This window comes from Balaenoptera physalus (genome assembly GCF_965194825.1).
Source record: "Balaenoptera physalus genome assembly, chromosome: 18".
NCBI classification, from domain to species: domain Eukaryota; kingdom Metazoa; phylum Chordata; class Mammalia; order Artiodactyla; family Balaenopteridae; genus Balaenoptera; species Balaenoptera physalus.
In genome coordinates, this window is record NC_138899.1 from 10,309,573 (window position 1) to 10,323,698 (window position 14,126).

Consider the following 14,126-nt stretch of genomic DNA (forward strand, 5'->3'; position numbering starts at 1 on the left):
TGGATCACCAAGGGAGGGAGAAGAGCTAAGAGAGGGGATTTCCTTGCCCCTTGTCTGTTTAGAGACCAGGATGGAGGCCCCAGGGAGTTCCCTGAGGACACCAGTGTTACTGTAGGTTTTCCTTTTCCACCAAGCATTGGTGAACATTTCAAATTGCTTGAATTCGGGTGTCAAAGAGGGAAGCTTGGGTCTCCTTAATAACCCTGCCCATCCAATGAACCCAGAGTTTAACACTGAAGGAATTAGATGGTGAAACATTCTCCCTTTCCTCTTCCCCTCATTCCTTCTATGGCAAATTGTTCCCTGTGGGGAAACGCCACCACCTCCTGCTGTACGGATTCGCGGAGTTGCAATGACTTCTCTAGAAAACTCTGATGTGAGTGCTTCAGGTTATTTGTAAGAAAAAAAAAATAGCCTTTGTAAATAACTTTGCCTGAAAAGACATATGCAAATATCCGAAAAGAAAAATAAAATCTCTCCGTACCCATGCCCATTCCCCAAACAGTTAAACTCAGTGCCTCCTTGGGTAGCCTTTAAAATTTTTTTTCTATGAAATCTCTCTTTAATTACTATGCCAAAAATTCATTGAAGGACTAAATACTCTTTACTCTGAAACACTTGCCATACTTTTTAAAACTTGTTTTTCTTCATGTCAGACGATGTGACGTACATTGCTTAAGACTTGGGAGTATCTTCAGTTAGCCAAAGGCAGACTATTTGCTTTAAAAATGAGTTTATGATGTTTAAAGTTCATTTTAGTGGGAGTCTTTTTTTTTTTTTTTGAGGTTTAGCTGATTTACAATATTATATACGTTAGTGGGAGTCTTTAGTGTACCTCAGCCACTCAGATAACAAGTGGTTCAGGCTGGTCTTTTTGGCCCCTATTCCTGGTATTTATCCAAACCACTTCCCTCCCCCTCACTCAGTTCAAGAAACCTGGTTCCCTGACCCTCCATATCCCCCAGCCCCTGCTTCCTCGACCCCCTTGCTCTAGGACCTTTTTAGATACACTTCTCTGGGTTGGCTTTGCTCACTTCATCCTCTGAAAGGCTTTGGGATTCCCCGCCATCCTCAGGGCCTGTAGAGAGCCACAGCTCCCACCCATCTCTGGTCCTGATGGGAGGCCCAGAGCACCAGCCCCTCCCTCCATCACTCACCCGGGGGCTGCAGAGCCCGTACCTGCTTCACCCTGAGCTGCTGTGTCCTCTGTCCGCTGCTTTCCGCCCCCCACCCCCACCCGCCTCCTCCCAGTGTTTACAGAAGCATCTTTGGGATTCACACAGCAACGGACAGCGACCCGGCACCCACTGTGTGCCCAGCTCTGTGTTGGGTCTCGCTGCATCCCCGATTTCACTGTGTCTCTGAGTGAGTGAGTTACAGGCCAGAGGATTCCAGAAGTCTGATTACATATTCACTGCCTTCATGAAGTAATTGTACCGTTTAACCCTCTGGCATGCTGGCATACTTGGCCCAGATCTGTTCAACCTTTGTTTGTCCTTAGCTTCCTTCCCGGGAGGTTGTTTCATGTGCGTGGCAGTCACAGGTTGGACTCAGCTGTCAGTCTTCTTAGCGATTGCATGACACCCTGGGCTGCCACGTGCCCCTGCGTCAGCAGTTCACCATCGGAATGGATAATTGCCTCAGAACGTCCTAGCTAACCAGCGTAGCAGGAAACTGCTCCTAAAAGGCATTCCTTTTAGCTATTGCTTGTAGACGCACCTGGGAATCGTATGTAAATGTAGTAATTTTCATATTCATTGTATACTCTCTCATCTCCATTTGTAGGATAGTCTTTACTCTGTGTCTGACTTATCATATATCTCACTTTAAGAAAAGATGAACTTCCCAGTCATTAAAGCGATACCTGGAGAATCACAGTGAAAGGTTTGACATATGTCCCATCCAGGTGCTAGTTAGTCAAGAATGCCACGTAAACTAGACCAATACTCAGGAGTGGAATTCTGGGTCTTTCGTTGCCATGAAAATCTGGAAAGCAATTATTGGAGTAATCAGCTTCAAAGAAACGAAGCACAGATTTTATATTGCTTCATTGTCACTAAGGTGGAGAAGAGAAGGGCAGTCGTCAGATGTAGAAAATGAGGGGGTGGGGAAGAAATGGTAGAAATTGTATTCTTTTTTTCATCTTACTCATCAACCATTTTTGAAGCGTTCTGCTTTCCAGGTTAACCCACTTCATTGGTTTTGGTCTGAAGGGAGGAAGAGATGGAAGAGGCAGCTTTGAACGTTATCCCTGTGTCTTATTCTCTTTGCCTGATGACTTGTAACATGGACTTCCCACCTTTCCTTCATGTTTCCAATCAAGGTTTCTTTTTTAAATATCGTGCCCTTTGAGCTGCTACCATTTTCCAGTTGAAAACCCACCGTGGGGACCTGATCAGAGCGGAGGCCTCTGGAGCTGTGGGCGCAGCATGCTGAGTGACGGGCTTTCACTGCCCGTGGGCATCGCTGGCTGCGTGTGGCCCACAAAAGAACCTTCCCTGGGTTCGAGCCAACCCAGCCTTCCTGTGGAAGTGGCTGACCCAAGTCCTAGACCAAAAATGAAAAGAAAATCAGTTGTCAGATCAGACCACAGGGAAGCGTCACAGTTGCAGGGATTGTTTTAATAGATGGCCGAGTCTGATAAGGTTTTCGTTTTCTATTTCTAAGGAATTTTTTTTGTATTTCCAAGGTTTTGTTTAAATGTTTTTTACATACATCTTTTCTTCTGTCCCTTCTTTTAAGGTTGCTGCTGTTGTCGGCTGTGCAGACCTCCTGGCTGCCCTGTTTTTTCTGTTATCTTTCCTCGGCTACTGTAAAGCACTTAAAGAAAGTAAGCATGACATTTTGCCTTCTTAATTTTACATCTTCTTCGTGTTTCTGTCCTGCTGAGCAGTGTTCTAACAGATGAGAAAATGTCGGTTTATATAAGTTTATCGCTTTGAGGGAATGTGGGTCAAAGATGTCAGCTCTTTTTAGTGGTGTCTAACTCCTTTGCTTTCTTAATAACACAAAGGCTTGTGCTTCGATGTTCACCGTATTCAGGGAGCACCTTGTTGGGTACTGAAACCCAGAGCTTCTGCTCTTGGTGCTGAAGCGGTTGTGATTGATTTTTGTGGTTTTTATTTCCAGCAAAATTGAAGGGGGAGGGAAAAAAACTTATGCTTATTATTTTTTTTTTTTTATTAAAACCTGTTGGCGAAAAACCTTGAAAAATGGTAAAATGTGTAGCTATGAATATGCACCTGAACTGTAAGGTTCTTATTTTTTCATTGTTGCGTCATTGATACTTACAGAGAAAGTCCTTGTTGGAAACAACGGGGTTGACATGACCAGTTGTGTGTGTGTGGAGGGGAGGGGAATTGCCTGGTCATTAGTAGCAGTGCAGCCGTGCACTGATAGAGTTCTAGAAAAATCCCTGTATAGCTCTGCTCATCTGGGTTCTGATTCCCTCCAAGTCAGATCATACCTTCCAGATTGCTCTGTAGTGGAAATTGGATACAGTACATTCAACTTACGTAGCGTTTGTACATGCTGGCCCCAGCAACGGTGTTATGCATTCAACTTCTGTTATAAAGTCAGTTCCTGACTGTAGAACTCTCTTTATATGTCACAGTCAATTTATATTTGGGGGGAAGAGGGGAAGAAAAGGGAAAGTGAGCGGGATGATCCCTGTGGAATGCTCAAGCAGGGCCGTTTCAGCGGACGCTGGTGTACTTGGGTTTCCGTGAGTCGCTTCCACAGTATTTCTCAAAGCTTAGGTTCAGTCCCCTGCCAGGCCTTGATGTTATTGTTCATGTACTAATGCTTGTACTTGGATTCCTCCGGTAAATTGATGTCTTATTCATAAGGAAGGGCAGACCACTCCTTCAGGATTTTGTGTCTGCTGGGGCTGGTGAAGTGGGGTCACCCAGGGTTGGTAAACAGGGGCCCATGAGCCAAATCCAGCCCCCAAGCTGACAATGATTTTTTCCGGTTTTAAATGATTGGGGGTAAAAATCCCACAAGAATAGTGTTTGGTGACGTATTAAAAGTTACATGAAATTCACATTTCAGTGTCTATATATGAAGTTTTATTGGAACATAGGCACATCCATTTATTTTTGCAGAGTTAGGAGTTTCAGCAGAGACCTCCTGGCCTGTAGAGCCTAAAGTACTTACTGCCCTGTCCTTTGCAAAGTTTGCCAGCCCCTGGGACATGACAGACAGGTAACTGTCACCATCCTAGTGCTTCCAAAAGGTTTTTTAGTAAAGAGTAATAGGGAGTTTCCAGCAGGAAGTTTTTTTACTTATGAAGGTAGATGTTCGCTGTTAATATAATAGTTGCCATTTATTGGCTATCTACTGGCACGTGTGTGTGTGTGTGTATATTTTTCTCATATGTTACAGTCTTTAAGATAGGTTGACTTACTTTCCCTGTTTTTCAGATGTAAGACTCAGAGTTTATGTAACTTACCCAGTATCACACAGCTATTTATAGCAGAACTGGGTTCACCTTTGAGTCTTAACTCACTTCAAAGCCTGCGCCAACTACATTGTATTCTTCTGCTTCCCTGTACTCAAGGGACTAGCAAGGCAAGCCTGTCAAAACAATCATGAAAAATAAACAGGAGGTCCATTCAGTTCTGTTAACGAATTGTTAAAATGTTAGGTGTGATAGTGCATCGAACGTATGTGTTAAAAACAATCCCTTTCGGGCTTCCCTGGTGGTGCAGTGGTTGAGAATCTGCCTGCCAATGCGAGGGACACGGGTTCGAGCCCTGGTCTGGGAAGATCCCACATGCTGCGGAGCAACTGGGCCTGTGAGCCACAACTACTGAGCCTGTGCGTCTGGGGCCTGTGCTCCGCAACAAGAGAGGCCGCGATAGTGAGAGACCTGCGCACCGCGATGAAGAGTGGCCCCCACTCGCTGCAAATAGACAAAGCCCTAGCACAGAAACGACCCAACACAGCCAAAAATAAATTAAAAAAAAAAAAACCCCAATCCCTTTCTTGTAGAGACACATGCTGAAATATTTATGGATGAAATGGTATAAAGTCTGGGATTTGTCTCAAAATAATCTGAGAGGAAGCAGGAAGCATGTTGGCATTTAGTTGAAGCCAGACTGGTCAGGAGTTGAAGCTGAGTGATGGAGACATGAGTTCCTATATCAGCATCTCTACTTATATATGTTTTTTGTTCTTTACGAAAGGTGTTTTTTAAAAAGAGCAATAGATAACTTTTAACCCTTTATGTTTTTTCTACAAAAAGACTTAGGCAGGACTGCAAACTCTTCTAGGACAGGCTATACTGTTTTGATGTTCTAGGTATTCATAGTTATATACCTAGAACATCTGTATGAAACTATCCATAGTTTCCAAGGGTAGATTGGGAAGCGCCCCTCCTCCATCCTGTCCTGTACAGCTGAACACAGGGCTCAGGTTGTATATCTCAAAGTACCTGTTCCCTCAAACCTGCGGCTCTACTAAGACACAGTGTGAGGGTGACTCCAGTGGGCCCACACCTCCATGCTCACTCAGGACTTGGTCATACCTACCCACTCCCCAACCTCTTTTATTATTATTATTTTATCATACCACCACTTTTTCCTGTGACTCATCATTTTTCTGATATGGCAGAGAGTTTGGGGACAGCTAAATAGAACAGCTTCAAGAACAGAAAATAGTGGGAGTAACTTTTCTTCCCAAGACTGAAAGTTAACTTAGCAATAAGGCAAGTCCAGCTCTTCTGGGGTTGGGCTCTCCCCACCTGTGATGATTGTAAAACTCCCAAGAGACACACAGCCCCCAGGGATCTGGGGGTGGGAGATGGGGATTGCACCAGCCCCAGCCATTTCCATAGGTAATGGGAGTGGGAGCGGGTTCATTTACTTCTCACCATCGTATTCATTACGAACAGTGGTATTGTTTGCATTGTTATGGGGGGGTTTGCATTTTATTTTATGTATTTGTATTGTTATATTGTGTTCTTAAGATGGCAATTAAATCTGAATTTGCAGTTAGGTAGGATAACAACTTATCAGTAGTTGTATTTTTCTTGAAGAAAATTAAAAATTAAGTCTGTTGGCTTTTCTCATAGACATCTCAAAAGTTTGGTGCAGTATCATTTTATTAATTTTAACATATCTTCCCTTAAAGTAACTACCCCCTTATTCTGAATGGATTTCAAAGAAATCAAAAGAGCTTTTTGAAGAACGTACTACATGTTGATAGATTCAGCGTTCGAGCACACATCATTTAGGAGATGTAATAAAATTTCTCACTACTTCTAAAGGTTGCTCTTATTGAAATGATGGAAAAATTATCAGAAGACTAAAAATTCTTCTAGCAAGTGAACTGATGCATTTATTAGCCTCCTTTAATGGAGTGTCCTCAGGATGGCGAAAAACTACAGACATGTTATATTCTTTCCCTGGTTATATTCTTTCCCTGGATCCTTTTGCTAACCTTTTCTGTGTTCCAGTTCACAAATGTACATATTCTGAACTATGTGTCTCTTTTTCATTCGTTTGTAAATTATAAAATTATTTCCAAGAGCCAGCCACACAAAAGATAGATTTTTAAAATAAGGCCTTTGGAAACTGATACCAAAGGAAAAAGTGCTTAATATATGATGTTTTTTCAGTTAATACTTTGATTCATGAGAAATTGGTGAAGTATATTTTAGTACTAATGGAACTCTAGTATATTAACTCTTAGTAGCGATATAACCTTTCTTTTTTGGTCTGGTAGCATTCTTTTAACATTTATAGCATGTTTACTTTTAAATTGGAAAGAGATTTTGTAAAGAGATTGTTATAGGCCTTTAATGTTAAGTACGTAAATGTTTTCGAGAAAGCTCACCTGGAAATGCTTAATGTTTGCACACCTGTGGCAGTGGTAGGCATGCCTTCTGTGGAAAACCTTTAAGAATATGAATAGATTTTCATTTGGTTGAGTTACTTGGAACAGTAAGAAGATGCATAGATCGATTAGGAAGCCTTTGAAGAAGCCTCTCCGTTGACCTCTTGTTTACAGGCTGTCCCACCTTCCCATGCACTTGAACCCCCTTTAGGAAAAGGAAAGAGTCAATTAAAGTGGGACCAAGGAACCCACCTCCAGACTGGTACCGCCCTTTGCCGTCACCCGCAGCTTGTTTAGTCTTTGGAAAATGCAAAGCTACAGGAGGTTACCTGTCTGCACACAGCCAGGCCTCAGTGTCTTGCCCTGGAAAGTTATTATTGGCTGGGGACTTTTGTGTCTTCTCTGTCCTCTGACTGTGTCCATCTGCCCACACAGGCTTTGAGTTGCAGATCATAATCGTTCTTTCTTGGGAGTTTAAAGTTGATGGAGGAGAACAGCCATCCCTCAACTGCACTCTCTAGCGTTTGAGTTGCTTTTCACTGTTATTTCCAGTGCCCACTCACTGTTTCCACATCACAGACTATCAAGGGAACGGTTGAATTCTATCTCCATCTCCCAAGTTCGTTGCTGGTCTTGAGGCACAGAGTGACCTGGTTCTTTTTTTTTTTTTTTTAAATTAGGGTATAGTCGATTTACAATGTTGTGTTAGTTTCAGGCATACAGCAAAGTGAATCAGTTATGCATATACATCTATCCACTCTTTTGTTGATTCTTTTCCCACATAGGCCATTACAGAGTACTGAGTGGAGTTTCCTGTGCTATACAGTAGGTCCTTATTAGTTATCTATTTTATATATAGTAGTGTTTATATGTTGATCCCAGTTCTTCCAGTTTATCCCTCCCCCCTTACCCCCTGGTAATCATAGGTTTATTTTCTACATCTGTAACTCTATTTCTGTTTTGTAGATAAGTTCATCTGCACCCTTTTTTTAGACTCCACATATAAGTGACATCATATGGTATTTGTCTTTCTCTGTCTGACTCACTTCACTCAGTATGACAGTCTCCAGGTCCATCCATGTTGCTGCAAATGGCATTAGTTCCTTCTTTTTCATGGCTGAGTAATATTCCATTGTATATATGTACCACATCTTCTTTATCCATTCCTCTATTAATGGACATTTAAGTTGCTTCCATGTCCTGCCTATTGTAAATAGTGCTGCAGTGAACGTTGGGGTGCATGTATCTTTTCGAATTATGGTTTTCTCTGGATATATGCCCAGGAGTGGGATTGCTGGGTCATATGCCTGATTCTTGAGAGAGAGAGACTTACATTCAGTTACTAGCCAGCTTGGGGGAAGCTGGGTAGTAACTCACTAGCCACACCTCAAGCACTTCTCTGACCCCTCCTGACAAGGTCCTGTGCCCTGAGCCCCACCTGCTGTAACCTCAGGGCAGCAGAACAGGGCAGGACACTGGGACCTGATGCCCAGCCCTGTCCCCCTTGCTCCGCTCAGCCAGGCAGCACCGAACAGCCCCTCCACTCTGCCAGCCTCCTCCCTCCGCTCCCCAACTCCAAAATCCCCCTTTGTCTCAATACCCTGGAACCACTGCTAAAGTCCGGTAGCACCTTTCCTGGTCTCTGTGGATAGTCACTGTGTTTTCAGCAACTCTTCTGTGTTTTAGATTTTCCGTCCTCTTTCAACAGGCTTGGAACAGAGACTACTTCTTTTATAGAGAACAACTCTCTGGAATAATTCTTAAACATCATGTTAATGTTCAACTTCATAAATATGGGGGCTGAGAGTCCTTTTTTAAGCTGAGCAAGGGCTTCAAAACTAATAATACCTTCACAGAGAAGAAGCAGTAATAACCCTACCCATTCATGATAAGACACTGTTTCTGATTCTGTTCTAGAATCACATAGAGGCTTATCAGTTTGGGTCATTCATTCTTTTACCAATGATGAATCAAACATTAAAGGCGTCCTGTACCAGGCCCTGTGTCAGAGACATAGTTTTTGCCCTAGAAGGGCTTAGAGCTCAGTGTATTTGGATTGAAAGGGAGTGTCCATTATTCAGAGTGCTCAAGGAGAAGAGTGCTCTGGGTCTCCATTCCTCCCTGTTCTCTTTTCCTCCCTGTGACCACCTCAGAGCAAGCACTCAATAAGTATCCCCTTCTTTTCTTAGTGCATTTATGCAGAATTGATGGCTATAACCTGGGGACTGCCGATTTCTTTTTTTTGTTTGTTTGCCGTGGAATGTACATTTTATTGTTTTTTCTTTTTTATGAAGATATAATTGACATATAATATTGTATTAGTTTTAGGTGTAAAACATAATGACTTGATATATGTACATATTGTGAAATGATCACCACAATAAGTCTAGCTAGCATCCATCACCACACATAGTTACAGAATTTCTTGTCTTCTGATGAGAACTTTTAAGATCTACTCTCTTAGCATCTTTCATATGTACAATACAGTATTGTTAACTATAGTCACCATGCTGTACATTACATCCCCAGGACTCATTATTTATCGTGCAACTGGAAGTTTGTACCTTTTGACCGTTTTCACCCATTTCACACTGCTCCCCCATCTGTTCTCTGTATCTGTGAGTTCAGTTTTGTGTTTTTGTTTTTTTTTTTTAAGATTCCACATATATGTTAGATCATACAGTATTTGCCTTTCTCTGTTTAACTTATCTCACTTAGCATAATGCCCTCAAGGTCTACCCATGTTGTCGCAAATGGCAAGGTTTCTTTCTTTTTATGGCTGAGTAATATTCCATTGGGGGTGTGTGTGTGTGTGTGTGTGTGTGTGTGTGTGTGTGTGTACATATTTTCTCTATTTATTCATCTGTCTATACACACATTGTTTTTGTGTCTTGCCTGTTGTAAATAATGCTGCAACGAACATGGGGATCTAGATATCTTTTCGAAGTAGTGATTTCGTTTCCTTAGGGTCAATACCCAGAAGTGGAATTGCTGGATCATATGGTAGTTCCGTATTAAAATGCTAATTTCTCTTATCTACTCTCTATTAAATTTCCTTCAGTGCAGTAAAGCAGGACCCTTGATACTAATGAACATCCAGGTGTATATATTTTCATTTGGACTTTGAGATACCCTATGAAGTAGCCACACGTCTTTATTTTCTGCTGTCTCGTCAGTGTGGGTTGTACACAAAGCCAAGGGCAAACACGTGTCATGGCAGCAATGAGTCCTTGCCCCAGCTACTCGGGTCGCCCACACGTTTTTAAGTGTGCAGCTGAGAATCAAAACTTTTTTGTGGTAGAAGTTCAGTCCGGTACTTGTTGGATACAAATAATAATAAACGCTGTTTATTGTTTAAACTTACGTTTAAAGTGACCTGGTCTTTGTTCTTTTTGGATCTGAACATAAATTGAAAGAAAGGTCTAGCATTCATTACTCATAAACTTGAAGTTTAAGAAAGGGTTTTTACAGAAGAACAGATTTAGTATTTTTTATAAGGGAACAAAAAAATTGAGTGCTCTGAAATTAATGATTTAACTAGTTAGAAAGCTCTTTCAGAGGATACGTTTCTTTTTGATAACCTCATTAGCTTTCTTTATAGATGCAGTGTCTGTCTTATAAAGCTCTGGACAATTTTTAACTGCCTGAGTTTATTAACAAGCAATTCTGTGCTAACCTCTGGAATCCTAGCATTTTTAGAGAGTGGAAAAAAAAATCTCATGTAACATTTCTGTCGGTCTCTCTTTTTTTTTTTTTTTTTCTTTTTTTTGGTGCTTACGTAGAATATCTCCAAGCAAGATCTTTTAGAACAGAATCTTTTTTTAAATAAGAAAATATCCTTATAAAGAAAGGATAATTATTCTTTAAAAAAATAAAGAAAGAAAAACACTAAATCAGATGAAGTTGATGGTGCACTGGTTATTTTTTCTGAATGCCCGAAACAAAATGTATTATTCTAATGATAAGACATCCTATCAATATTTCTCTCTCTGTTAAAGCCTAGTACATATTTTGGATTGGAAACAGGTAATCTCTTTGCACGATAAACTTGATAGAATAGCCAGAAACAATTTCTTTTATAAACTAATACCTTAAAATATTGTTTCATGGGAGTTCGGACGATGAAGAGAAATTTCATTAGTCTCATTTATAGTGGGAAGGAGAGAATCTTTTCAAGAGGGGAAGGAATTTGCTACAAACTTAGAATAACCATTTTAAATTCTAAACTATTATGAAACACAAGATCTCAAATCTCTGTTCTAAGTTCTTAAACTTTATTTGTTGTGTTGCTCTCCTTACCATAGTTCAGGCAGCTAAAACAGGATAACTTTTGACTCTTGGGGTCTCATTTCCTCCTGTTTTCCACTGTGATTCAAGACATGTTTTTCTTTGACTTAGAATTACACAGCTTAAAAGAAATTCGGGCAGTCGTGTAACTCACATAGTCTAGGACACTTGTTTTTAGATTTGGGGTCGTTGCCATCTGAATTGTGACATCAGTATTCATGTGTGTTCTCTTTTCTCTCTTTCATGTTTCGTGGTTCGTACATTGCTCAATTCTCCCAAAACGGTCCTGTATTTTAGGACGGCAGTGTCTGACTCCTCTCATTCTGCGGGTGGAAGCACTGCTTGGTTGACTCCCACTTTTGGAACGAGAATCTGACGCTCATTGTGTCGCTCTGGCAGAGGGAGTTGGGGCCACCTGTCAGGGCGGAGTGATTCCCACACACACACACCACGCCGTGCCAGTTTTAAGGCAGCAGAGATGCCAGGCATCGAGTGGTGAAGAGGGTAGCTCCTACAATGTGATGCTTTTTTCTGAAAGAAGAGCCTCCCACTTGAAAGCAGTGCCAAATCCGAGGCGCAGCGCTTCATTAAATTGATCACATCTGTTGGCACTTGTGGGTGTTGGCACTGACAAGTGTCTTTCTGTTAGTGCATGTGGGTGTTTTATTTCCCCCCCGTGCTCCTTCCCCCACCCCCATCCCCACTGCCTATTAGCCTTTGCCTCCCTTTACCTGAGTGATTGGATTATTTCAGGTAACAGAGACATATACTGAAACAAAACACTTTCTAAACCAATCTTTATTAAGTTCTGGATTATAAAGTGTTGATGTTTGCAAATGCTGCACAATTATCCTAGTTGTGTTCTTAAGTGATGAGAGATATTGCATGGTGTAAGAATACCTTTTTAGGGTTTTTTAAAAAATTTCCTCTCCTGGGTCATTGGTGCTTAAAATTTAGCGGACTGGATGGAGATGAGATGGAGAACTCTGTCTGAGCCTGAGATGCTTACACAGAGCTATGCACCAGTTAGAATTCCCTATTTGGGGAAGACTTTTTTGAATAAAAATAATTCATAAATGCAACTGCACTGGAGGCGATATCTGCCTCTCAGGATTTATTTTTACTGTTTTTAACAGTTAATTCTAAATTTAAAACTAAAATAATCAGTTTCTCTTATGCCTTTTTAATATTACTTATGTAATTTTTAAAAAGTAATTTATTTTAGGGAATGCCCTGGCAGTCCAGTGGTTAGGACTCCACACACTCACTGCCGAGGGCCCGGGTTCAATCCCTGGTCGGGGAACTAAGTTCCCACAAGCTGTGCGGTGCGGCCAAAAAAATTAAAGTAAAATAAATAAATTTAAAAAATAATAATTTATTTTGAAAAAGAGTCTCTTACATGATGGAGATTCTTCCATTGTGAGGGGGTTCAAAGACTAAATTAAAAGTGAAAAGACGACTTCTGGCTGTATTTGTTCACATTAACAAATTAATAACTTTTTGCTATTAAATTCCATCTCATAATTGCCTTTAAAATACAGTAATATAATAAGGCTTCTAATAGACATGGAAATAAGTGAAACCATTGACTCAACAAATATTTACTGAGTGCCAACTGTATGCAAGGTGGCTTCCTGTTATGTTTCAGTTGCCTTATTAAAATGCTCAAAGTTGGGAATAAAAGAGTAGCTTGCATTAGTTATTAAGTAAAAACATACAAAAACACAAGTCCAAATTTATCTAGATTAGCTGTATATATTGGCAATTATTAGCGTTAGTCACCTTGACAAATTAATACTCAAAGAAAATCTTAATTTGGGGAATTACATGGGTAAAACTGTGCTAGAGGGGGTCTTATTACCAGAAGTCTGCTAGGCTGGTCTGTCCCCAAACTCAGGACCACTTTCCCAGTTGATTAAATTTTATGAGGCCTTTCTTGATTGCCCCCAGTACTAGAAACACTTTATCAATGCTGTGTAGGTTGGCCTTGGTTTATCATGCACCTATATACAACACATTTGTAAAGAGAACCCCTTTGATTTATATGAAATAGTTTAAAAATACAGTTAGCTCTTGAACAACATGGGTGTGAACTGCACGGGTGCACTTGTAGGCGGATTTTTTTCTATACGCACTTCAGTACTACAGGACTGGAAGTGGTTGAATCCGCGAATGCGGAACCTCGGATACTGGGGAACATGGGGCGCGGACTGTGAAGTTATACCGAGGTGTCGGGCCCTGAATCTCCAGTTCAGGATTCAAGTGTATTAGTTTTACCCAGCTTTTTGGTTTGGATTGTGGGTAAACTGAAGTGTGTGTGCATGCTTAGTCTTATGACTTCTGGTAACATATCAAGTGCTAATCTGGTAGGGATTGGGGGAGAAAGAATTGGATTTAAATAGGCAACTAATTTCGTATTTTCTGAGTTTTTCAAAGGCAGACTTGGAATACAAACACAGCTGTGCAGATCATTTCTTATATGAGCTGGGTCTCAGCACATGGTGTAAACAGTGCTGTGCAATAGGAAATACAGTGTGAGCCATTCAGGTCATAACAAGATTTCTACTGGCCACATTATAAAAAGAAACAGGTTAGATGAATTTTAACAATACATTTTTAGCCCGATATATCAAAAATATTATAATTTCAGCATGTAATCAGTGTACAAATGATGAAATGTTTAACATTCTTTTTTTCATACGGAGTCTTCAAAATCAGGTGTGTGTTTGACCCTTCCAACACATCTCAATAGGTAAGAGGTAAATTTCAGGTACTCAGTAACTGCCATGCCTCCTCTTGGACAGTGGCGGTCTAGAATTTGGTTTTCTGAATGTGAAGCCATCACTGGGTTTATAACTGATCCCTGAAATTGCCACTGTTGAGAAGTGACACTCATATTTAATAAACACTGAAACTGAAGAAACTTCTCCAGCAAAGAATCATCTTCATCTTTCATACGTTTCCACACTGGACATGTTTGAACAAAATCAGAAGTATAA

The 14,126-nt window shown here is 40.8% G+C and overlaps 1 protein-coding gene across 6 annotated transcripts in view; it reads left to right on the plus strand.

Annotated features, from left to right (window-relative positions):
• The window catches only part of TMTC4 (transmembrane O-mannosyltransferase targeting cadherins 4), a 123,074-nt gene that overhangs the window by 13,054 nt on the left and 95,894 nt on the right, over positions 1 to 14,126 (plus strand). For all 6 annotated transcript variants that reach the window (XM_082434632.1, XM_082434631.1, XM_082434628.1 and 3 more), the window contains one exon: positions 2,743 to 2,830. In XM_082434632.1, coding sequence (XP_082290758.1) covers positions 2,743 to 2,830 — 88 coding nt within the window. The remainder of the gene's footprint in view (positions 1 to 2,742; positions 2,831 to 14,126) is intronic.